The following is a 27886-nucleotide window of genomic DNA, read 5'->3' as shown; positions in this document are numbered from 1 at the left end:
ACTACGTCAGGGGCGTGACGTCACACTGGCAAGTATTTTGTTCGGGTACCACACAAAATAATCGTTACCTTTTGAGCCTAGATAGTTGTATTATTCAGGTTTAAATTTCACGACGGGCCTATGATGTTAGCGTACGCGTGATACGTTACACGCGCGCCCTTTTTCCTAATATAAATACACGTTTCGCAATCTCACTTTTTTATAGGTTTTACGAAGAGCAGCATTATTTGACTAAACAAGAAGCTAGTTATCCAATGACGAGTTAGTCTTGAAGTCAAGACGGTAATTGTTAAGCGCGGTGTGTAGTTACAGCGCGGTGTAGCTACGGGGACGATACACACACCCTCGATCCCAGTATGTGTGTGAGTCAGTTAGAGCTGCCTCGCGCTACCTACGACTGTTGCATGAACATCGCACTGTGACTGTTGCATGAAAGGCAGACAAATAGGCAGCGCCTAACGACTTGTCATCAAGTCTAATGACTAGTTTAAAACTTATACGAAATCATGTGGGAGGTTTTTGAATGATAAAAAGATGTATTTGAAAAAAATTCAAGCAAGCGTTTGGAGTGGCTCTACGTGAAAACGGTGACGATAGTTCATGTCAATATCAAAGTTGTCAATACTATTCATTTTTATAACACTCCTCTTGCTTGTTCTGTATTCTGGTTAGCTGAATTACGGTCACGTGGGATGAACTAATATAGTTTAGTGACCGCGGCGCGTGCGTGTTTTGCGGGAACAATAGTGCCCGGTTACAGCAACCTTTATTGACTTGAATCGTGAGCAGCAACTTCAAAACATTCTTTCTTTTCCAGATTTCTGTTCTTATTTCACATTTAATTTTAAGACCGAGTTGTGTTATAAAACACATTATTGACTGGCAATGAGGTAACTAGTGTATGTCTATTCCCCCTCGGGCCTGTGAGTGACAAGAAGAGGGGCCTATTTCCCTCATTGCCAGTCAATAATAATAATACTTGATTTCAACTGAAGAGATGACTTACCACACAACAGAGTCAGACCAATAACTGTTATCCATGTAGACTGCATCATAGCCGCTTCCAGTGGTGTTGGGTTTAGCAATTTTACAGTTGAGACCAATTTTTAAGAACTCACTCCGAGGTAGTGCAGTTTTAACGATCCTCAGCTAAAGTAGTCTAGTCCCAGCCGCAATTTTCTGTATACCTTCCGCCCAGGTAGTAGTTAAAAAGCAGGACAGTTCTTTTCAAAACTGAGAAGTCTCCCGAACAATCCGACAAATCTACTCCCCGATAGTAGAATATAGCAAGACAGTTCTCTAAAGAACAAACTCTACATGGCAAGTATATTATTATAACACACTTGGTGTTGCCGCAAACCAAATATATTGATACCTCACCATGCAATGCCTAAAATCCTATAAATGTACAGTAAACACGCCGAGCAGTACACAAAAGGACAAAAAACACGCCCAGGAGTTGTGTTTAAATGTCATATCTGTTGAAGTTGGAGTCCGAAAGTCTGCAACCACCAGATTGAACGCACTCAAATTGTCGTGCGTAAATGATATTAATAAACGGAGATAATCCGAAACACGATTAATCCAACCAAGGTTTACAGTTGTCATGACGACAGAGATTATTTACAGGATATAGAACAATAATGAATTGTCCCTTTGTCAACCTTGACATTTTCAAGTCCAGAAAGGAACGGCGAAAATATAAATAGTCATGGACACAATAGGTTTTGTTGATCGCAGATTTATGAAGTTCGTTCTTGATTGAAAATGGTTGTTTGGCTAGGATGGCTACAAACAAAGACATGTTGATTGAACATGTTTTTTAGTTCTGCAATTAAAATACCTGGGCCCAATTTCATAATGCCTGTAAGCACAACAATTTGCTTAGCATGAAAATTCTTCCGTGATAGAAACATGGTTATTACCAACCAAATTTCCACAGGATTTTCAGGATTATAAGCAGTCTCTTCATTCCATGTATTTCTGACAACATTTAAATGCACTGGACACTATTGGTAATTGTCAATAACCAGTCTTCTCACTAACTTGGTGTATCTCAACATACGCATAAAATAACAAACCTGTAAAAATGTGAGCTCAATTGCTCATCGAAGCCTTGCGAGATAATACTAGAAGCAAAATACCCTTGTCACATGAAGTTGTGTGCTTTCAGATGCTTGATTTCGAGACCACAAATTCTAATTCTGAGGTCTCGAAATTCGTGGGAAATTACTTCTTTATCGAAACCAAGTAAAAAAAGGTTTTATATGCTAATAGTTATTTTGAGTAATTACCAATAGTGTCCACTGTATTTAATAATAAAACATTAAAAAGCATGAATTGGCTTGTAGGGATTATAGGGCCTGTTATGGTTAGTTTCAAAGTGCTCCCTGTGAACGAGGCCGGTGTGGCTGGAGATACCCCCCCCCCCCCCGCAAAACGGTAAACTCTGTGCAAACTTATTCCAACAGCGCCCTCTGTTGACTAATCTTTTTCCATTCTCTGAATGTTAAATTTGCCGAAACATTATGACGACAAACACCGATGCTTGTGATTAAACGCCAGAGAGTTTAGGCCAATCCCCGTCCATTTTCACCTTTTACTTTGATCCATATGCAGACGACCACAGAAACAGAAAGCTTGCGTCACTAAAAGTACATGTCTTAAATCTTGCAATATTGTGCCGAATAGTATGTAATGTACCCCCCCCCCCCTTTTAATTGGCTCTCAAGCTGATACTATTTTGAAGGCCTACAAAATATTCGTCTTGCACACTGGAGTGGACTTAAAGACAGTGTGCACTATTGGTAATTGTCAAAGATCAGTCTTCTCACTTGGTGTATCTCAACATACGCATAAAATAACAAACCTATGAAACTTTGAGCTCGATCGGTCGTCAGCTTTGCAAGATAATTATGAAAGAAAACACACCATTGTCACACGAAGTTGTGTGCGTTTAGATGGTTGATTTCGAGACCTCAAGTTCTAATCTTGAGTTCTCGAAATCAAATTCGTGGAAAATTACTACTTTCTCCAAAACTAGGTCACTTCAGAGGGAGCTGTTTCTCACAATGTGTTATACCACCAGCTTCTCCCCATTACTCGTTACAAAGTAAGGTTTTATGCTGATAATTATTTTGGGTATTACCAATAGTGTCCACTGCCGTTAATCGTATCTAGCGCCCTCTATAGCGATGGGCCACTGCGCTCATTTGCAAGACTGGGCCCCTGTCTGTATACGCAATAATAAAAACAGGTCCTTGCTATTCAGATCAAGTGTTTCCATTGGATACATCGATATCATGGAATAAATGCAGTTACTAAAAATGCTTACCATATCTGTGTTTGTTTTTGATGACCAATCAACGACCAATCAAAACACAGATATAAGCTTAGCTTACTTCCGGTCGGCGTCTGCATGCTGTGTACATCCACGTACATGTACGTGGGTAATGTTGTATACAGTACAAGCATGGTCATCTTGCATGTAATGGTGTAGAAATTCACGAGCCTCGAAGTGTGACGTCAGATTTACAATCTACTCATTTGCTATTATAGGTTGCGTTCGTTTAGCTTCCCTGGGTCGACCCCGGTGTGCTCATCCAAGTGGCGTGTTTAATTTTTTTCCGGGTTTATTTGTATAGAAAATGTTATACACGAAGTGTGGGCCTTGGACATTACTGTTTGCCGAAAGTGTCCAATGGCTTTAATCACTACGTTTATTTGAATAAACCATTTTAAACTGTTGAATAAGTTAAAACGGAAAACGAACGATTTTTCAGTAGTTTTTCAGTCATCGGGCGGTGGCAAGGTGATCGATCTACTGCTTATGTCCTCGGTCGAAACGTCAGAACTCTACTTCAAGTTACTAAATATGGTATAATTACTATCTGATAAAAATAGCATCGAACAGCCTTCGTTTGGTTTCTATTAGATTACTGCAACTCGCCTGTCGTGCTTCGCTTGACAATCTTGACCTGTTGATTATTGATCCATTCGCACACGCGTAAATGCGGCCATATAGTAGAAACAATAATTAAAGACGTGCTATATATACCCAACACCACTACAGCCACGATTGAGTGAGAAAAAAAAAAGATTGTTCCATGCCGTAACCGTCCACAAGAAAATGAGGATTTTTGAAAGAACGACACCAATCTTGTATTGTTTTAGTGTTTGAAAATATTTTTTGACAAATCACTCGTTCGTACGGTACGTGTTCTGTGTAGGCATATGGCAAGACACTTAACCATTGCTTTGTCTTTGGGACGTTAAGCAGTTGGTTCCGTGTGTTGTGTAACGCACGTAAAAGAACCCAGTGCACTTATCGAAAAGAGAAGGGATTCGCCCCGGTGTTCCTGGCTGGATGGGCGGCGTGTTGCGCCACAGCACCTTGTAAATCACTACGTGGTGCTATGTAAAAGAAGTAGATCTCATAATTCAAAAACCTAATCCCACATACCTTGCAGGAAATGGTAAATACTGTATGTTTCAGCGCCATGAGACGCCTTTTGGGTGTATAAAGCGCTATATAAGTATCGTCGACTAAAAGAATGAGAAAGTATCACTGTCAAAAAACCGTTCACTTTTTGAAACGCCTCTTTGTCTGTGACGCGTTATAAGTGTTGATGTTTAAACGTGTTTTGGTGTTCATAAAGTGTTACCAGCCTATATAAACGTGTTTTTCACAACAACTTGTCTTTGATCCAAATTTATAAACGCATTGACGTGCCTTTGTATAAAATAATCAACACCTCAACGCGTTTGATATAAGGATTAACGCCAAATCACATTCTTAAAGTGTTACCCGAAATGCGTTTAAAAGATGTTAAAACAACCACACTTGTTTTTACAGTGTGGAAAGTTCGAATATAAAACCACACTTGCTCTCTGACTGGGTTCATCGTCTGAAAAACTGTCAGACAAATAAATAAAAAAACATTTTAAGACCTATATCACTCTGCACAAATAAGTCATTTGAAATAATATGCACACACCTAGAACACCCAATAACTGTCGCTGCAGTTATTTATTGAAACGTAAGCATTGGTGAAAAATAAAGAGATTTTTTTATACTAAAAACTCCATTGCTTACTACGATTGCAAAATTAATTCAATGATAATATAATAATTCTGTTGTCACCCTTCGTTATTTAATTAGGCTAGTAAATTATTGCAACTCACTTGTCACGCTCCGTTTGATAATTGTTTGCCGTTAATATTGAGTCGATCATACACGGTCAGTTGTTATAGAATTGGGGCTTCAATGGTGTGACATTATGCGCGCGATACCAAGACAACGGCTGCCCTTAATTTGCCTTCATCGTGAGTCCCCCCTGCGACACGACAGAGGACGACAGCGGTAGACAAATTTATGTGGTTTCTGTCAATAATAGTTTAAGGAACACGTTGCCTTGGATCGGACGAGTTGGTCTGTAAAAAGCGTTTATAACCGTTTGTTATAAAATGCATATGGTTAGAAAGAAGTTTTAAAAGTAGAATACAATGATCCACACAAACATGCCTCGAAATTGCGTGGTTTTCCTTTTACTTTGCGAACTAACACGATCGGCCATTTATGGGAGTCAAACATTTGACTCCCACGTGGCCGACCGTGTTAGTAGCGTTTGTTAGAAGTAAATGGAAAACCGTGTTTGTGTGGATCATTGTATTCTATACGTTTACATATAACACTACACATTTCATATTACACTACACATTTCTACCCATATGCATTTTATTAAAAGACGGTTACAGACGCTTTTCAAAGACCAACTCGACCGATTCAATGCAACGTGTTCCTTTAAGAACCGTACTGTAAAATCGGTCTATAATACACGTAAATCTTTTACTTTAACCCACCACCGAGAGAGTGAACAGTCATCCACAGGGTAGTGTTATCTATAGATGTTTCATCGTGAACCTTTTGAAGTTTACCAGTGGCTAAAATCCTTCAGTGTATACTTCACGTCTGAACATTGGAAACATTGGAAAACATTATCACTTTTTCATTCAGTAAGCGCCAATTAGAACAAGTAAGGCACAAAGCTGTTTGTTCGCTTGGACACTAAACGCACACGGTGCATACAATTTTGCTTACAGCAAAATAGACAACCTATCCATAGTTAACGCGTGGTAATATTTTATTATCCCCTCCACGTTTCGGAAATGCACGAGTTACGTGACCTCTATTCCTAGGTCAGAATTGATGCTTTTTTTTATAACGATTTTGCCATGGAAAAAATCAATCAGTCCTTAAATATTCCACCTACTCGTGATCGGTCCTCGAATGTTGAAGTAAAGTGGAAAAAAAATATGGGATCCATTTGGTTTTTCAACCGAGTATAAATCAGCGATTTACGATCTTTCTCTCCCTATATTAGTGTTTGCCCTTTTCACTGACGTAGTGGACTTGGATCTAGTATTTTATGAAGGATTAAAGGCAGTGGATACTATTGGTAATTACTCCAAATAATTACTAGCATAAAACCTTATTTATTACGGGTAATTAGGAGAGGTTGATAGTATAGGACATTGTGAGAAACGGCTCCCTCTAAAGTAAAGTAATGTAGTTTTCGAGAAAGAAATAATTTTCCACGAATTTGATTTCGATACCTCCGATTTAGAATTTGAGCTCTCGAGATCAAGCATCTATAACAGAACAGAACTTCATGTGACAAGGGTGGTTTTTTTTCTTTCATTATTATCTTGCAACTTTGATGACCGATTGAGCTCAAATTTTCAAAGGTTTGTTATTTTATGATATACACCAAGTTGAGATGCACCAAGTATTAAAGAAGACTGGTCTTTGACAATTACCTATAGTGTCTAGGGTCTTTTATGACTCTGGGATAAGTGAGCGTTTATTAATGGCAAATTTCGGAACTTAACTTGATCAGAACTTGAAAACATAACCATTGTTATAGACGATGCTGATCACAAATAAATTTTTAGTTTCTCCTATTTATTATCATTACTTATTGAAGAATTTAGATGCTGATGTACTCCCAAGTTTTTTTCGGACACCACCATCTCTATAGGGATTACATTAAAATATAAAAGAAACTGAATAATTTAGTATCACGTATTTATTATAATATCGATGATAAAGGTAGGGTCGTGCTTTGTAATGATACCAACTAACAAATTATATGATGGGTTTTTTTCCGAAAGCTTCCTTGTTTAATTTGTGTGTACATATCCTCATTCTGCAAAATCCATCACATAAAATGCCTCCAATCAACAGAAATGTCGACACGTTTGAATCTTCAAAACTCACCACAATGTGAGTATTGGGAATCACATTTCAGTGATGTAAATGTTTGTGAGTGCTGGGTCGATTTCAAAAAGAGTTAGGACTAGTCTTTACTTAGGATTAGTCGTATAGGAGATATTAAAAACATGTGGCTCGTCCTAAGTTAGGACGAGTATATCGTCCAAACCCGATATAAGACTAGTCTAAATCTTTGTGAAATCCACCTCTGTAGCCTGACGTGTAGTTGATATCCATGGGGACGGATTCAATGTTTGAAAACAGAATAGTTACAATTTGCTGCTCATTTCTCAAAAAGTTTGTTTTCAGCAAAAACAAATTATCTGTAACTTGTTGTGTATCTGTTTTGATAATTTGGCTATAAAACAGAATTACGTTGACAACGACCAATCCTATTACCCTACTTTTAAAATGAGTGTCACTGACGAAATCATTGGACGATACAAAAATGTACAAATATTGCAAAACATGTAGACAAAATGTAGAAATATATAAAATATGTACAAAGAACCAACACTCTTTAAAACGATTTGATGTTAATGTAATCACTGATTATGTAGGCTTCAACAAGGCACTCGTATTAATCAAAAACCAGATTTAAATATGGCCACAATTGACCGTTTGGCGGAATCTGTGCTAACCAGTGCCCAATTTCATAGAGCTGGTAAGCACAAACATTTGCTTAGCATGAATTGTTTTGCCTCGATAAAAACAGGATTACCAACCAAATGTCCACGTGATTTTCAGGATAAGCAAACAACAACTGAATACCAGTAACAAGCAATGTGCAACAAATGGAAGTTTGCTTGGTAATCCTGTTTTTATCAAGCAAGAAATGTCATGCTGAGCAAATTGGTGTGCTTAGCAGCTCCATGAAATTGGGCCCAGGTATACTTTGCAGAGAGAGTCAAGCAGATGTGTGCTAGACTTTGTTTTGCTTTTTGGGTTGAGCGTGTTGGGGAGGGGGTAGGGGCGGCAAGAGGGTTACATTTTTATGCCATATTCACTTACCCTGTATTTGTTTGATTACATATATATTTTTGGGGATGCTTTTGATGTTTTAAGAGTTAGGGGCACAGGGTTCTGAGCGGAAACTGTCAATATACAAAATTCCAAGAATATCCTATGTTCAGATCTGTTCCTCGAAGAGTCTCGTCACCAGATAAAGGCCCACAGTCCACTGACAAGCCTCAGCCAATCAGTGCTTTGTATTTATTGGCATAAATCCTAGGTCCAAACTCATAGATCTGCTTATTGCAGTCATGTTATTGCTTTATAACAAATTCTGCTTAACAAAAGTACAGGATACAGTCTCTAGTGGTACACATTCCTTCTTCTTTTTTCCCCCCTTTTTTTTTCTTTGTGGGGGGGGGGGGGGGGCTGGTTACTGAAATGTGCTTCAGCAGTTATATCTATAATTTGGCCAAAAGCAATTCAATACCGGATCCAACACTATGGATATATAGTGAACAAGCTTCCCAAACTCTATTCAGAGAATAGCTTCTCAACGCCAGCCTGAAACATGAAACTAAAGTCCCCAATTTCCTTGTCTACTTTGTGACAGTCATAAGACCATGGGGCCAATTTCACAAAGCAATACAATTCATCGCAAGACATATTGTCAGTGTTACCATAGTGATTTGTATTGTGATATCAAACTTTACTTAGCAACTTACGATTGGTTTGCAGTTAAGATCATTCTACACAATTATTTCAGAACTAACAAACACGAGTTCTAACAGAGCCAGACCTATTCAGTGAAAGTATAGATTAAAGGCACTGGACACTATTGGTAATTACTCAAAATATTGTCAGCATTTTTTTAGGGTAACTATTTCTCACTCGAACATCCAATAAGCTTTTTTAGGCATCTGAATTAAGCATACCACTTTGTGCAACAATGGTCATGTTTTTCTTTCATTACTCTCTTGCCCTTTTGATGACCAGTTGAACCCAAATTTTCACAGATTTGTTATTTTAAGCCTGTTGTGATACACCAAGTATAAAGTGACAATGTCTTTGACAATTACCAAATGTGTCCAGTGCCTTTAATGGGAGTCAACAATACAAATAAACAAGTTATAATAATTATGTACAGAGGCAAACTGTCAGCAAATAAAATGTATCTGTGAATTAAGAGGCTTTCTTTTAAACACAATGATCATCTCTCTGTTAGTCTTGATTTGCGTCGTTCGACGTAGTCGTCGATATCGGAATACGAATTACTGGAACAGATAAACAAAGACTCGTAGACTTGCGCAGGCTCTTAAAGGGAAGGTACACTTAAAAAAACTGACTTGGTAACAAACATTGGAGAGCTGTTGATGGTATAAAACATTGTGGGAAACGACTCCCTCTGAAGTAACGTAGTTTTTGAAAAAGAGGTAATTTCTCACTAAAATATTAAAAGACTTCCAGCTAGAAGTCTTTTATTCTTCTCTGAAAGCACACAATTTCGTCCAACAAGGTGTTTTTTCCATCATTTTCTCGCAACTTCGATGACCAATATTGAGCCCAAATTTTCACAGGCTTGTTATTTTATGGTTATGGTGGGTTACACCAAGTGAGAAGACCGGTCTTTGACAATTACCAAACGTGTACCTTCCCTTTAAGTCTGTAATACACTTTTTGTTTCTTTTTCTTTTTAAGTTGCCAGACACACAAGGCCTGAAGGGCCACTTCAAGGTGTGGGCTACAATTTTTTTCCAGAGGCCGTTGCCATGCACCTAGTCCTAGGGCTGAAACAGGGTTACCCCTTTTACAGTCCATACGGGTGTAGGCTTAGGTATCATCAGTCCGAAGCCTGGCCGGTAGAGCAGAAAGCACTACCTCCCCAATTTTACGTAGCAAGTGTCACGACCGGGATTCGAACCCACACTCTGCTGATCAAACACTTGAGCTTGAATCCATTGCTTTTAAACGCTCGGCCATGACACTTTATGTTATAATATAATAAGTTCAGTTTTGGTTTTGACTGAGGATGCAATTTAGAACTTTGAAACTTAGTTTCAAGACGAGAATCAAGACCGTCTGAGCATATACCTTTAGCAGGAACATTCATGTTTAAAGGGTTTTGGGTTCTTTTTGTAGGGCACAAAACACAATGATTTACATCAAACTCACACAGTTTGAAGATAATCATGTTAGAAAGCTTCCCTTAAAATATTACGTGCCGAGGTGCTGTAGTTTTTGAGAAAATTAATGGGTAAAACAAGTCTAGACAAATAATTCTCGTCTCAGGAGACGAAAATTAGTTTAGCATTGTGTTTTCTTGACATTGTTTTACTCGTGACCTCGTGTAGGCTCTAATGTTGCGTTAGTGATTTGTGACTTTGTTACCACTTCTTAGGGTGAACAGATTTCAAGGTAAACTTCTTTCACCATTACCTCACAGAGACTCAGTATTGCGGGCGTGTCTATCGGTATGTCTACAAAGACGTAGCGCGCCCTCACCGGCGGGTCACATTTAAACTCAATAATGCCACCAGGTGGTGCAGCCTGTTCAGCCGTCACTGGTTCCCCGCATATGGTGTTGTTGGTTACGATTGGGTCCATCCCTGCTCTAGCAACGGCACCAGCCAAACGCTCGCCTGTAAAAAAAAAAAATCAACGTGATACATACTTTGTGACAAATGGGTCCCTCTGAAGTAACGTAGTTTTTGAGAAAGAGGTAATTTATCACTTAATTAAAAGACTTCAGCTGACGCCTTTTGTTATGCATCTGAAAGCATAACAAGTAATACAACAAGGGTGTTTTGTCTTTCATTATTATTCCCATACATTTTTGTAACCAATTATTGAGCAAAATTTTATTATTTAGCCATGTTTCACACACAGTGAGAATACTGGTCTTTGACAATTTCCAAAAGTGTCCAGTGCCAGCTTTGTGTTATAACTTACTGCAACAGACGATCCTATTGATGACTGTAATCGTCCTGATGCAATGATCACCCTCAAGATCAACTCTCCACCAGGGGTGTATCTCCCAGGCGTCAGCTGTTAGCAGAGAATAAAAGCAAACACCAAAACTCAGATACAATTTATTCCATGCAAACATCACATCTTTTCGAAATATCGATAAAATAACGCGATGAATGTCAGAAACTTGAAAGGTTATCGATAGTGGTTTGCCCGGACTGATAATAAAGTTGCGGCCGTTATGATTTATACAGGCACGTATGGGCAGGTGTACGAAGTGTGAGCACTGAAAGTCACCCAAGGAAATACTATACTACCATAGTGTCACAAGAACGATAACAATCTAGCGAAGGGTTAGTGTTTGGTAGCAATTTTTCTATTCGTGACGTTTCGTGTCGTGGCCGGGCGGTTGGAGTACCGGACTCAAGCTCTACTGGGTCCAATTTCATAGCGCTGCTAAGCACACAAATTTGCTTAGCATGAAATTTCTTCCTTGATAAAAACAGGATTACCAACCATATTTCAACTTGTATTCAACTGTTGTTTGTTTATCTTCAAAACCACGTGAAAATTTGCTTGGTAACTTTGTTTTTTATCGAGGCCAAAATTTCATGCTAAGCAAATTTTGTGTGCTTAGCAGCGCTATGAAATTGGCCCCTGGTGTTTCGGATCAGTGTGTGTGTGGGTTCAAGTCCTGATCGTGAAACTTGTTGACGTTATCCTTCGTATGGGACATTAAGCTGTAGGTCCCGTGTACTAGGAATGTGCCAAGAACCCACAACACTTCTGTGATGTGAGATTGGGGTCCAACCCCGGTGTTTCTGGTTCACAACAAAGCAAACACCATGCCAGTGTTTTACAGTTTTTTCTGATTAGGCTTGCAGGCTACAGTGAATATGGTATAAACTATTTTACATCCTTGGTTTATTACCCAACAATAGATAATGATAATTAGTTTATATAATTACCAGGGTGATAAGTAGTGTTATTTTCAATCCTGAAAAAGAACTTCCACTTACTCGTATGTGTGCAATCAAAGTTTGCAGTTGATGTCAAACCTTTGCCATCTACGGCTTTACTAGCTCCAGCACGATACGTTGAACTCTGCTCAGTTGGTTTGCCAATTATGGAAAAATCCACTGTAACAAAAATTGCCATCATATTTTTTGTTTTTAGTATCAATATAAGTGGTGAGTTCTCTCGTAAAAAAAAGTCGGGAAGGCACATTAGGTATTATAACCCTTTCTCGTGTTAGTTAATTAAAGACAGTGGACACTATTGGTAATTGTCAAAGACTAGTCTTCACAGTTGGTGTATCTCAACATATGCATAAAATATCAAACCTGTGAAAATTTGAGCTCAATCGGTCGTCGAATTTGCGAGATAATAATGAAAGAAAAAAACACCCTTGTCACACGAAGTGCTTTCTTATGTGTGCTTTCTGATGCTTGATTTCGAGACCTCAAATTCTAAACTTGAGGTCTCGAAATCAAATTCGTGGAAAATTACTTCTTTCTCGAAAACTACGTCATTCAGAGGGAGCTGTTTCTCACTATGTTTTATACCATCAACCTCTCCCCATTACTTGTAATCAAGAAAGGTTTTATGATGATAATTATTTTGAGCAACTACCAGTAGTGTCCACGGCCTTTAAAGCGCTCCCTTATCTCCAACAAAAATTCCGCAAAATGGTATTCCGAAAATCTCTTGTTTCTGTGGGTACTATTTTGGTAACTTGTTATTTACATAGAAACAACTAGACTGGCTCCATAGTCTCTTTGCCTCACCTTGACAATCCATGAAGGTGACCATTTCTCTCTCAGTGGCTCTGAATGGTGGCTGATCAATGTAATACGGTATGTACGATCTCTCTGGTGTGTACAAATTCAATCCGCCTGGTAGGAGTCGTGTACAAATACAGCGGTTGTTGTAGTCAACTGGTAACACCCATCTGAGTTTACCCTCTTGGTTAGAGTCAGGCTCCTGGCCAAGGTAACAATCTCTGGCCGCCACCTCAAGCCCATAATATACTGAAGGATAAATAAGTTGTATATTCTCAGTATTTTGCGGGGTCAATACCTGCACAAAAGGATGGTACAGGTGTTTATACAATACAATACAATACAATACAATAATCTTTATTAACTGTGTGTTTAAAAAGCCTTCCAAGGCGTTTTCATGCAGTATAACTTCTGAAGATTCTGAAGATCCCAGAAGGGTAATTCAAATGCTCGCATACAGTAAAAAACATTGATTATACAATTACAAGAAAAAACAGTAAAAAGCGATGGGAAAAATACTGGAGACTGGGCGATAAACTTATAATTATCGTTAGTAAAATTGAGATAAGAAATACTGGAGACTGTATGGGCGATAATTAATAATTACCGTTTAAAATTGAGATTGTGGTGTGTTGGTTACGCGCGCATTGGTGCGTAAACACCTGTACCATCCTTTTGTTGACCCCAAAATGGCGGACAGACGACGCGCGTGTATGCGTGCTGCGCGTTGGACAAGTAGACAAGCAAGCCGTATCCGAATTGGCGGCTACGACTCAACGGCTAAATCGCTGCGTCATCATGCATTGAAGTATAGGACGCCCCTAGCAACACCCCTGGCAACGATCGTAGCCGCAGCCGTAGCTACCAATTCGGACACGGCCTGAGTCTTAAAGAGGAGTTTAAAGATCAATCTCATCTTTGTGATCCACTCATTTTTCAACAAAATGAAAATGTGGACACCAAATAATTCTCAAACCTCACGTTAAAAAAAAACATTGTAATATACCACTATGTTGGCGCAATTTTGTCAAAAACAAAAATGATTATTTTGATGACGTCACACTTCAACCATAATGCCCTGTACGATTTGTTTTACGAATAACTCATAGTTCCTACCTGTTTTTGGGATAATATTCAATCAAACCGGTAAATGGTTTGACCTCTTGACGGACTCAAACAATACTGCTTAGATTCTACAGACCCATTTTGTTATTGACGTTACGTTCCACATTCCACTTTCCAAAAGAGTCGTAATTCAAGTAATAATATGGTCTGTTTAGGCAATCACAACGATAGACTGTTTCTACGGTTATTGTGCTACCCTTAATGTGCCGCACTAACTAACTTCTTCCTTTCCCGGGCCGCCATTTTTTTCTTTTTTTCTGACAACTTATTAACATGTTTTCCCATAAATGTTAGCATAATTTCTGTCAATTTCATGTACACGCTTTCAAAATTCGCGCACTTCCCCTTATTTACACTTAAAATAATAATATGAAAATTAGATACATTACCCGTAAATTTTACAGGTTTTTCTTATGTACTGTTAATCAACAGGGTTGATGTTTACATTTTTGGGTGTAAACACCCGCAAGATGAGAAATTACATGTGATTTGTCTTCAATATAATACTCACCGCATAAAAGAGCAACCACAGCAGTCCATGTATCCTGCGCCTTCTTCTTCAAAATCATTTCAGGCGTCATGTATTTTTCCCGCCCTCGCGGGATTTTAAGACTGAAAAAAAAAGTTGTTAAAATGTAAGTCTATATGAATTGATCGTGCGCGAGAGAAAGTGAAATGGAAAATGGTGGCACGTCACAGTGAGTCGCCACACTCCACACTAGGTCTACGCTTGGGTGAACCATGGAGGAATAAATTAATTTATTTCTCCATGGGTGAACTGAGTGTGCAACAAAGCATCTTAAAGGCACTGGACACTATTGGTAATTACTCAAAATAATTATTAGCATAAAACCTTACTTGGTAACGAGCAAAAGGGAGCTGTTGATAGCATATTATAACATTGTGAGAGACGGCTCCCTCTCAAGTAACGTAGTTTTCGAGAAAAACAAATAATTTTTCCACGAATTTGATTTGGAGACCTCAGATTTATAATTATTTGAGGTCTCGAAATCAAGCATCTGAACGCACACAACTTCAGGTGACACGGGTGTTTTTTCTTTCAATATTATCTCGCAACTTCGATGACCGATTGAGCTCAAATTTCCACAAGTTTGTTATTTTATGCATATGTCGAGATACATTTAGTGAGAAGACTGGTCTTTGACAATTACCAATAGTGTCCAGTGTCTTTAAATTCACTGGACACTATTGGTAATTGTCAAAAACCATTCTTCTCACTTGGTGTATCTCAACATGCATAAAATAACAACTGTAAACAATTTGAACTCATTGGTCGTCGAAGTTGCGAGGGAACAATGGAAAGAAAAACACCCTTGTCACACAAGTTATATGCTTTCAGATGCTTTGAATTCGTCAAGAGAGGTCTCGAACTCAACTCAAATGTTTTAGTAAGAAATTACTTCTTTCTCAAGTTCAATAGAGGGCGCTTCTTCCACAACAGGTTCAAAGTAAAGAGGGCGCTTCGCTGACGACGTGTACTGTATTTCCGTAGTTTTTGTTGTTGATGAAATCCAGGAAATGGAATGAGCTGAAAGTGAAAGTACCGTAGTGTTGAGCTTCCTACCACCAGTACCTGTGTTAATTTATGGTAGGAAATCCTTATGGTAACATAAGTCTGATATTAATAATGGTTTTTGTGTTTTTGAGTGATATTAATTAATACGGAAAAGAGACTCTCTCACTCGCTCGCAGGCAAAAAAATAATGTACTTTGGAGTTCGTAAAAAATGTATGCAATATGCATTGGGGGGGGGGGGGGGGGCTAGCCCTGGTAGGACGTCAGTACTCAGTGTCGCGTTGTCTGCAACCTGGGCTCCTCCGTTGGGCTCCTCCAGTGTCTTTAAGTTCACTGGACACCTTTGGTAATTGTCAAAAACCAGTCTTCTCACTTGGTGTATCTCAACATGCATAAAATTAAAATAACAACTGTGAAAAATATTCTTGAAAACTATGTCACTTCAGAGGGAGCCGTTACTCACAATGTTTCGTACTATCAACCTCTCCCCATTACTCGTTACCAAGTAAGTTTTTATGCTACCAATTATTTTGAGTAATTACCAAAAGTGTCCAGTGCCTTTAATTACAATGTCAATGCATCTGAAAGTACCGTTATGGCCCTAATAGCGAGGCCATTATTAGCGTAGCTAGCTAAGGCAAGAATGACTTTGGTGTTTAAAGACAAAATTAATAGTCGCAACTCTAATTTTGCTCACGGAGGCGTACCAATGGGAGACTTTGGAACGCTAGGTGGCAGCACACTTACCAGGTAAATTTCCAATGTTTACGTAGTTCTGAGCATGCGCACATTACCAAGAACAATGGATTTTACCTGGTAAGTCTGCTGCCACCAAGCATCCCAAAAGTCTCCCATTGCCGCGTCTCTCGAATATTATGAAGTAATAATTTACCACTTTTAGTGTGGAACTGTGACCATGGCCACTGGATCAAGTGCCCGTGGCTTAATGTTGACTGCATATTTTGTCAAATCATTGTCGCCGACTGTCCCTGCATGACTTCCAACCCCAGCCACCGATGCATAAACAACATAAAACAACAATGTTTACTCTTTTTGTCGCTGCTAACTCTGGAAATTTTAGGATATGAATATTTGAGATTTTTAAATAGTTTGGTGGAAAAATCTCGGAAGAATAATTCTTGTTTTTGTTTATTCCGTCTTTTCTGCCCACTTCGAACCCAGCACCCCCCCCCCTCGATAAAAGTATATAAAATAATACCATGGGACAAAAAATACTATAAAATAAGACAACACTGGGTTTACCCTTTTGTCACTGCAAACTGTACGGTAGGAATACATCATGTATTGGGATTTACACATATTATTTTTATGGTGACATCTCGGAAACTATCTATATTTAGATGTCATAGGCCTATAGCTTGTATCATCATTGGCAGTTTCCGTGTATATCTGTACCATGAACCATCAATGTTGATGAAGGAGGTTCACGTTTGACACTTCCGGTGGCCTTCTCAGGAAACAAAACATCCATATGCAGAGAAAACATTTCAACCATTCATTCAACTTTGAAGTTTAAAGGGAAGGTACATGTTTGGTAATTACTCAAAACAAATATTAACTTAAAAACTGACTTGGTAATGAGCATTGGAGAGCTGTTGATAGTATTAAACATTGTGAGAGACGGCTCCCTCTGAAGTAGCATAGATTTTGAGAAAGAGGTAATTTCTCACTAAAATAGTATTAATTATTCCTATCAGAAAGCACAAATTTTCGCCCAACAAGGATGTTTTGTCTTCTATTATTTTCTCGCAATTTCGATGACCAGTTGAGCCCAAATTTTCACAGGCTTGTTATTTTATGGTTATGATTGGATACACCAAGTGAGAACACTGGTCTTTGACAATTACCAAACGTGTACAGTGCGTTTAAAAAGCCTTGGTTGTCAAAGACCATCAGTATTCTCACCTTTGGAGGGGGGGGGGGGGGGGGCCGGGCTCAACTGGTCGTCGAAGTTGCGAGGGAATCATGGAAGAAAAAAACCATTGTTGCACAAGTTGTGTGCTTCCACATGCCTTGAATTCGAGACCTCGGCTGAGGTCTCGAGTTCAAATGAATGGCTGGATATTGATCATATTAATTTAAAAGCAGTGGACACTATTGGTAATTACTCAAAATAATTTTTAGCATAAAAACTTACTTGGTAATTCAAGCAATGGAGAGCTGTTTATAGTATTAAACATTGTGAGAAACGGCTCCCTCTGAAGTAATGTCGTTTTCGAGAAAGAAGTAATTTTGCACGAATTTGATTTTGAAACCTCAGAATTAGATTTTTAGGTCTCGAAATCAAGCAGTTGAAAGCGGCACAACTTCGTGTAGTGTGCCAAGGGTGTTTTTTTATTTCATTCATATCTCGCAACTTCAACGACCAATTGAGCACACATTTTCACAGGTTTGTTATTGTATGCATAGTGTTAAAGATACACCAAGTGGGAAGACTGGTCTTTAAAAATATTATCAATTTATAGTGTCCAGTGTCTTTATGGGACTGTAAAAAAAAATATAATGTTGCTGAGAAGGGTATGGGTCCCATTTTTATCCACTTTTCGCCCACCCCAGATTGAACTGAATAACTAAAGAGATAAACCCCTCACGGCCCATTGTCTGTAGCCATCCACTGATCTATATTGAGTAGAGATCGCTGTTTCGAACGAAACTGTTCGCTCGTCCCCAAATCCTGGATGGCCGGGGCCGGGCCGAGCGAAACGAAACTTGGAGTTTTCTCAAGTTCAATAGAGGGCGCTTCTTCCACAACAGGTTCAAAGTAAAGAGGGCGCTTCGCTGACGACGTGTACTGTATTTCCGTCTTTTTTGTTGTTGATGAAATCCAGGAAATGGAATGAGCTGAAAGTGAAAGTACCGTAGTGTTGAGCTTCCTACCACCAGTACCTGTGTTAATTTATGGTAGGAAATCCTTATGGTAACATAAGTTTGATGTTTATAATGGTTTTTGTGTTTTTGAGTGATAATAATTTCTACGGAAAAGACACTCTCTCACTCGCTCGCAGGCAAAAAAATAATGTACTTTGGGGTTTGTAAAAAATGTATGCAATATGTATGGGGGGGGGGGGGGGCTAGCCCTGGAAGGACGTCAGTGTGTCGCGTTGCCTGCAACGGAGGAGTCCAACCTGGGCTGGGGGGGGGGGGGGGGGGGGCTACTAAACTAACGCACGGAAACGGTTTTTGTATTGTATATGCGGGGGGGGGGGGGCACCATTCTGTACTGATTACTGAGTTCTGTCAAGGGAAGGTTAATTCATGCATGCTCGAGAAACAATCAAAAAGTTTGAGAGTGGCCTTACTTTTTTGGTTCACCCAGTTCAATTCAAGCAAAAAATTAACAGCCGAGCAAGTCAGTGATCCCCATGTTATATATAAGAACTAGAGGGCGCACTGGTGACGCTTTTTGCACAAACGCGCACACCATTCTGCACGCACATGGAATATGAAGCACACAAAGTTTGTGTTTATTGAACGCTGACGCGATCCTGTTTTGTCAACTTACAAAATGGCCGCACAAACAAACGCTGAGCAATGCCTGTTTGTTCAACTTAGAAAATGGTGGCCTGCGCGCATGCCGGGGCGCGTTTATAAGCCAGTGCGCCCTCCAGTTCTTATATGACTATGGTGATCCCCAAGTTTTGCCATTGCCTTTTGTCCGCTAGACTAGAGCCTTGACATAGATAGGGGAATTTGAACCTGTCATTCAAGCTTTTTTCAGTGAAATTGCAGGAATTTTTTAATATAAAAAAATATACAATGTACATTCATTTTAGTAGTTTGGAATGCTTGGGATCCGTTTGTTAAGTGGTATATGCCGGGTCCGAGCAGTAAATGTCGACGTAGCGGCAGTTGTTGATCGACACAATTACATTAGTGATTACGTGTATAAAAAATGACTAATAGAATGTTGTTTTGGATACATGACGTATAGATGGGTTGCAAAGCGCGTCATTGACCGCCATTTTGGATGTATTAACACTGGAAAAACGTACGTGCTGCGCATGATTCTCAGCCAATGGTAGCTCTTCAAAATGCCTGGTATTGCAATCCATGTATTCATGTAGCTGTAAATAGTGTTAAAGGGGTTTATGTACTGCTAATCTGTTTGTGACAGCTAACCACATCTGGTGTTTTCAGAGACTGAAACTGCATCCAGTCACAGTAGTAGTAGGCTTAAAGTCACCTGGAAGTGGTATTTTTTTTAAATAAAGCTTTTGTCACTAAAATATGTGTTTTTATGAGAGGAATGTGAATAAAAAGTTAACTAAGGTTTAAAAATATTAGTTTTGATTGTATTTACAAATTTACGAGTAGTCCCCTACCCGAGAGGGCGCTGTTCGTGACGTAATTCAAGGCGCGATATTTGAAGAGAAAATTTGTAGTCAGGCCTCCGTACATTACGTCTGGGAACATGGCACATCAAAACAAATTTAGACACGATTTTACACACATACGTACATTGAAACTTGAACATGTTGAACGCCTAGTGGTTTTTACAAAAGCTATTGCTGCTATTTTTATTTAACTATGCGACTTTTTAGTGACCAAATGGGTTGTAAGATGTTGGTCTGCCTACGTATTATTATAGAAATATGGCCACGGAGCAGACTGCACGCACGCACAATGGCTGCTGTATAATGTGCGGACGGTCACATAGGACCTGCACGCACGGTGAATCGCATGCGGTACCAAAAAAAAATTGTGTCACTTGGCAAAAGCTAAAAACATACCCTCAAAGTCCAACTTACCCGAATCTTTTCACGTTTAGCAAATGCTCCTCTGGGTTCGTCACGTCTTTCAGATACCTTCTTCGATTTCCCACTAGCTGGAAAAATTGTTGGGACGGCGTCGTGTTTAAGAATGGCTCTTCTCGTCATGTCAAATGAGTGGTGTATCCCGGATTCGAAGCACGACGGCTCGAAGTGTTCGCTGCATAGCGCTGAAAAAGACGACGGACCGGACCACTTTGCTCTAGTTAATCTGACTTTCGCAGCCCACAACCGCCTATACTTGGGATCTGCAGGAAATAGATGAAGACTGACCCCATCTTTAGTTGTTTTGCTGCATCCAGCAGCAATACACCTGGTCGGCATTGCCAGAAAAATGCCAGAAAAAAAAAGCTTTTTCGCAGCGTACAAACTCACGTCTTAGAATTACATGTACTTTTGCACGTGTGTTTATCTACGCATCGAGGCAAAGTCTTCCTTTTCCTACGTCACAAAAGGGGTAGGCGGAGTCAACCCCCCGAGCACTTAATTAATTTTTTTAACATATAAATCGTGACAAACAATTACTCAAAAAATTGTTTTATTGTTAATAAACATATACTCTTATGTTTAAAAGAAAAAAAATCCTATTTCCAGGTGCCTTTAAGTTAATGTACATCTCTGATTAAAGATAATTGCAGTTAATTCAGTGTTTATAATAATTGCGATAACGTAACCCTCCTCCCGATGGCGGCCGCCGTCGGGGGGAGGGTTGCGTTATCGCAACTATGTTTATAATCACTTGAAAATAGTTTGGATTTTTGAGCACTAGGTTGTTTCAATGGTTGACTTAATTGTTATTGTGAAAATGTTAACAGTCATATTTTATATGAAAGTTTGTGTGTTTTCTATTTTGTTTAAAGGCACATGGATATGGAGCTTTGTTTTCTTCAAACATTAGAGTACATGTTCCTCAACAATAAAACAATTTGTTGAGTAATTGTTTTTAACGATTATTATGTTTTAAAAATTAAATAAAGTTGTGTGGGGGGTGACTCCGCCTACCCCTTTTGTGAAGTCAATTGAGGAAGACTTTGCCTCGATCGAACATCAAACACAGGTACGTGCAAGTACATTCAAGTCCTAGTCGTGAGTATGTACGTTTCGAAAAAGTTTTTTTCTTGCATTTTTCCAGCAATGTCGATCAGGTGTATTGCTGCTGGATGCAGCAAAACAACTAAAGATGGTGTCAGTTTGCCAAGTTGTCCGTTCCGACGTCTTTTCCAGCGCTGTGCAGCAAACACTTCGAGCCGTCGTGCTTCGAGAATCCAGAATACACTACACATTTTGACATGAAGATAAAAGTTCTTTTCTAAAACATGACGCCATCCTCAAAAAAATTCCAGCTAGAGGGGAAGTCGAAGAAGGTACCTGAAAGACGTAACGAACCTAAAGGAGCATTTTTTTTGCCTAACGTGAAAAAAATCAGGTATTGTTTCAACTTTGAGGGCATGTGTTTAGCTTGCGCCAAGCGTAACTTTGTTGTGTTGGCACTGCATGTTATTCATCGCGCCTCGATTGATGTCACGAACAGCGCCCTCTCGGATCGGGCTTTTTTTTAATTGTAAATAACATGGAAACTAGTTTTTTTAAACCTTAGTTAATTGTTTATTCATATTCCACTCATCAAAACACATATTTTAGTACAAAAGCTTTGTTTTGACAAAACACCACTTCCAGATGACTTTAAATAAGAATTGATTTAATGTAGAGGGGTTCTGTAGACTGATTTTCAATCCACTCAAACTGTTTTATTCATTTTTTTACAGAATTGGATGGTGATCCATAATTGATCTGTCACACAAAAGACCGGATGTGTTCTTTGTCTTACTGACCCCTCCAGTTCAGCCATCTCATTCAGCAGGTATCCGCAGTGGCCAATGTTCATGTTGTATTTGCCAGTTGTCTTCGATCCCTGTACATGAGAACAAATTGCATATTTCATTATGGCTAAATCATTGTTTTCCTGTACTCCTGTCCATGTTTTTACGGCAGTTTCATGTGCTGTGATATGTTACTTCGCAGTGCGAGCGAGGACTGGTCAACGATTTGAAGGCCACGCTTCCCACAAGAGAGGTGAAAACACAGCAACAATTAATCGGTGCAACAGGCAACGTACACAAACTCGAGAAAATCCGCACCTTTCATGGAAAGAGATCGGTTGAACCAGCGGGTTCTTACACACCATCATGGAGCCAGAATAAACAGTGTGATCGCTGGATTGTTGTGACCACCATCTTTGAGCCTACAGAAATTATGAAGACCCTGGGAGCGACTTCGGGATGGTGTATGGTGGTGGTGGCTGATAAGAAAGGTCCAGTATCAATGGACATACCCAACATTGTGCATCTGACAGTTGCAGAGCAGGAAAATTGCAGGTACCGCATCTGTCAACTTATCCCTTGGAACCACTTCAGCCGCAAGAATATCGGGTACATGTATGCAATCGAGCATGGAGCAAAAGTGATTTACGACACTGACGATGACAATGGACTCATAGCCGACCTCATGCCAGACTTTGAGGTAGACTTTGCTCAGCACGTTAAATTGGACAGTTATGTGTGGAATCCATATCCAGCATTCGGGCCCAGCACTCGTATATGGCCAAGAGGTTTTCCCCTTAGCCGCATAACGGATGACAAAACCAAAAGTTTAACATTAGTGGGCACAGCGAAGGGAGAGAACATCGGAGTGGTGCAGTATTTAGCTCAGCATGATCCTGATGTAGACGCCATTTACCGGCTGACCTATGACCTTCCCTATGATTTTAACTTAGAAGCCAAGAGGTTTGTTCTACCACCCCGTGTCCTGTCGCCTTACAACGCCCAGACTACCCATCACTCTCAAGACGCTTTCTGGGGAATGCTTCTGCCTATCACCGTACATAGCAGGGTATCCGACATCTGGAGGAGCTACTTCACACAACGTCTTCTCTGGGACATCGGGAAGAGGATATCTTTCCACTCTCCAGCCGTTGTGCAGAACCGCAACGCCCACAACTACCTAGCCGACTTCGACAGCGAGATGGATCTCTACTACAAAGCCGATAATCTGGTCAAGTTTCTCCTGGGATGGACCCCGAGTGTGACATTAGCTTCTCTTGAGCAAAGATTGTTCGAGATGCAGATCGACCTTTATGAATATGGATTCATAGAGGCCGGTGATGTAGCTCTAACTGAGGCATGGATCCAAGATCTTCAATCTCTCGGCTACGCCTTCCCAAAAGTTCAAACAAAATGAGTCGAACTAGGACCAGGGCTCGATTTCACAAAGCAACAAAATCCATCGTAAGACAAATTTTCAGAATTACCATGGTGATTTGTATTGTGACATCACACTTTACTAAGCAACTACGATTGATTTGCAGTTACGACCAATTTTAGTTTTTTTGTGAAATCTGCCCCTGCAGGGCCCAATATCATAGCGCTGCTTAGCGCTAAGCAAATTTGTGTGCCTCTAGTAGCTGAAACATTTACTAAGGTGCAAGCGTATTTTAAAGTTTAGCGGAAAAAATAAGGTGACCAGATTGCCAGTTCATCACGGATTTGCATTGTGACATCACTCAATTTCCTGCAGTAACCACCGGAAGGTGAGAATGCCTTCTTGTATTCTTACGGTTAGCAGCGCTATGAAATGGAAATCGTGCAGTGAGCACAAATTAGTCCGCTAAGCAGCTCTATGAAATTTGGTCGAGAGCTTGATGTCACTGTAAGCACTAAGTTAGTAAGAGTAATCTTAAGATGAAGTGGCAGCATCACCGTAGTGATTTGTATACACCTCTCTTAGTATTTATGCATGAGGTATGTCACAATTCTAAACCAAAATGAGGCTATAGGTGCAGCCATTGCAAGTGGTGGCAGACGTGCGCCGCGGCTATAGCCTCATTTTGGGTAAGAATTATGACGTCATGCATTAAGAGATGGGTATTGTGACATCACACTTTGCCTAGCAAGTTAGATTGATACATGGTTAGGATTAAACTGAGCTCTTTGAGAAATCGGCCACAGGAAGTTGTTTTAAAGGGTATGTACTTTTTCCTAACAAAAAACACAATGTCCACAGATTTACATTCAACTTATACAGTTTGAAGATTATGATAGTAGAAAGCTTCCTTTGAAATTGTACTTACTGAGGTGCTGTAGTTTTTTGAGAAATGAGTAGAAGTAATAATTTTCGTCTCAGTTTTAGCATGTAAAAAACTATTAACCAGTTATGCTATGGTTTTGGTGTAATATAACTGGTTAATGGGACCAACCTTATTTTGTGACTTGTTTTACTCATTTCTCAAAAACTACACAACCTCAGTCAGCTAGTAATATTTGAAAGGAAGCTTTCCACTATCATTATGGTCAAACCCTGTAAGTTGAATGTAAATCTGTGGACATTTGAAAAAGTACCGGAAGGGTCTGGGTACTATTTGTAGGACACAAAACACAACTTCCACAGATTTACACTCAACTTACATAGTTTGAAGAAAATGCTGGTAGAAAGTTTCCTTTAGAAATATTACTTACTGATGTGCTGTGGTTTTTGAGAAATGAGTAAAGCAAAACACAAAAATTATTTTAGCAAATAAAACCTATTTTCCGAAAATAGGTTTTAAAATAATTTTTGTGTTTTGTTCGTGCCATTGTTTTAATCATTCCTCAAAAACTACAGCACCTCAGCAAGTGTATCTTCAAACGGTTTAAGTTTAATGTAAATCTGTGGATAATGTGTTTTGTAAAAAAAGTACCCCAAAGTTGTTGGAAAAAATTTTTACCTAATGGTCGCCAATTTGTATTTTTACTGAGAGTTTATATTAAGACTGGTTTTCCCGAAATTTAAGGTTTTATGTATTTTCTGACAACGATCATTTTAAATAGCATAGTCAATTTGAAGTAAAACAAATTTCCGGTGGTGGGTTTTTTTGTCGACAATTTGTACGAAAAAAGTATTAAAAAAACATCTTTAAAAATATATTATACAGCGAGGAGGTAACAACCTTTGGGAAAAGTGGTCCTTTATAATAGTTAAAGTTTCGACCACAAAGGAGTAAGCACTGACACTTGGTAGTTACTTAGCATACAATGACTTAGATAATGCACAGGCATGTTTCGAAAAAGCAGGGCTTGTCCAGGTTCAGCCTTAAAGACACTGGACACTATTGGTAATTGTCAAAGACCAGTCGTCAATTTCACAAAGCTCTTCCTAACTTAAAGGCAGCGGACACTATTGGTAGTTACTCAAAATAAATTATTAGCATAAAACCTTTCTTGGTAACGAGCCATGGAGAGATGATGCTAGTATAAAACATTGTGAGAAACGGCTCCCTCTGAAGTATGGTAGTTTTTGAAAAAGAAGTTATTTGTCGCTAAAATATTTAAATTGATTTGAGTCCTCAACTGAGGTCTCGAATTCAAGCATCTGAAAGCACACAACTTTTACATTCTAGTGACAAGGGTGTTTTTCTTCCATTATTATCTCGCAACTTCAAAGACCAATAGAGCCCAAATCTCACTATGCTTTTTATTGTATGCGTACGTTGAGATACACCAAGTGAGATGACTGGTCTTTGACAATTACCAAGATGCCCATATTCTGTAAACAAATCCACAAAGAACAAAGTAGTTTTCGTGCCCAATTTCATCAAGCTGTTGAGCAGAAACTACTGCGTGACATATTTCATTGCTAATAAGCAACAATTGATTGGGGCACCAGCCACAACAAGACTTGATGTAAGTTGGCTGATAAACTGTTTCTGCTAAGCGGTCCTATTCTGTGTATAGCAAGTTTTTGTGTTTACAGGCTTTTTGAAATTGGGCACTGGAACCGAGTCAGACCCCTTGGTCATCGGGAACACATAATCTGGGTCAATTCTCACATGGCATTTTTTGAAAGATTAAACTAAGAGGGTGTTGGTTTAAACAATAACCGGGGAGCGAAAACCTGGGAGGAGACAAGGGGTCGATTGTATTTGCTGGTGTAAACTCACAGATGCCTGGGTAGAAACACAAAAGACAACTATTTGCTAGTTATTGTTGTACTTGCCTCTCGCTGCCTGCTCTTCTAATGCGCTTCTATTTGTGTTCAATTTAAAATTTGGTAAATAATAAGAAGCACGTTCAGAGTATAGTAAAAGTATGTCCTGCCTGTTGAGTCGACTGTATTCTTTTATTCTAATTATTTGGTTTTGTACTGAATTATATATTTTTGTATTTCTTAACGTCTTTCATTAATTAACAAAAAAAGTCTTATGCTGTGTATTTTGGTTGTGGTGTTTTGTACTAAAATAAATAATTTTTGAATTCCTTAATGTCTTTCGGTATTAATTAACAAACAAAGTATAATGCTGTGTATTTTAAACGCAATTCAGCTTATGGCTGTGGAGTTTGAATTTTATAATAACAACAATGGGTACAAGTAGGGGTGGGAAAGACACAATAATGGGAATGCGGTGTTGAAAAGGAAATTTTGATTTTAAACATACGAAAACGACCAAGTCTATCCATTAATTCAAAATGTTAAATGGTTATTGCAATATTCTGGTTTTATAATGACAGTCATTAATATTAAACTATTTTTGTATTAAATTAATTTGCTTTTGTGTCCAGATCTTTGTTATGGATTTCTTTTTTAAGGCAGTGGGCACTATTGGTAATTGTCAAAGACCAGTCTTCTCACTTACTGTATCTCATCATATGCATAACAAACCTGTGAAAATTTGAGCTCAATCGGTCATCGATGTTGCGAGATAATAATGGGGGAAAAAACCTTGTCACACGAAGTTGTGTGCGTTTAGATGGTTGATTTCGAGACCTCAAGTTCAAAATCTGAGGTCTTGAAATCAATTTCGTGGAAAATTACTTCTTTCTCGAAAACTATGGCACTTCAGAGGGAGCCGTTTCTCACAATGTTTTATACCATCAACCTCTCCCCATTACTCGTCACCAAGAAAGGTTGTTTGCCAATAATTATTTTGAGTAATTACCAATAGTGTCCACTGCCTTTATTAAGGCAGTGGACACTATTGGTAATTACTCAAAATAATTGTTTGCATAAAACTTTCTTGGTAACAACCAATGGAGAGCTGCTGATAGTATAAAACATTGTGATAAACGGCTCCCTCTTAAAGGCAGTGGACACTATTGGTAATTACTCAAATTACTAGCATAAAACATTTCTCAGTTTACTGTTAGTGGCATAATAGCACCGCCTTGTTTTAATAAACCCGTCAATTTTTTTTCCAACCCCAAATCATTCGGAAAGAACTCGGTAACACACGAAGAGGTTTAACTTTTTATCAGAAAAATAGTCGCTTTGGAGTATGCGTGGGGTGGACCATAGAGTTATATATATTAACAGCTCAACAAGGTGGGCTAGATTCTAACCAACGACCTCCAGAAACGTGCATATAAATACCATACAATGTACTTTTCTTTGTTTACACAACGAGTGACCTGTTGTGGTACACATCCTTCCTTGTT

General features: G+C 39.0%; 1 protein-coding gene across 1 annotated transcript; it reads left to right on the top strand.

The window, feature by feature from the left end:
* The first annotated feature begins 18422 nt into the window (after window positions 1-18422).
* Window positions 18423-26959, top strand: LOC139940548 (uncharacterized). The gene is given in 3 exon segments (XM_071936852.1): window positions 18423-18555; window positions 22190-22450; window positions 22452-26959. Coding segments are annotated over 2 exon segments (1293 nt in total). The 5' UTR covers window positions 18423-18555; window positions 22190-22366; the 3' UTR covers window positions 23661-26959.
* Window positions 26960-27886: the final 927 nt, after the last annotated feature.

Source organism: Asterias amurensis, chromosome 8, assembly GCF_032118995.1.
Source record: "Asterias amurensis chromosome 8, ASM3211899v1".
NCBI classification, from domain to species: Eukaryota; Metazoa; Echinodermata; class Asteroidea; order Forcipulatida; family Asteriidae; genus Asterias; species Asterias amurensis.
The sequence above is the reverse complement of the archived record's forward strand: the minus strand, read 5'-3'. Positions and strand labels throughout refer to the sequence as shown.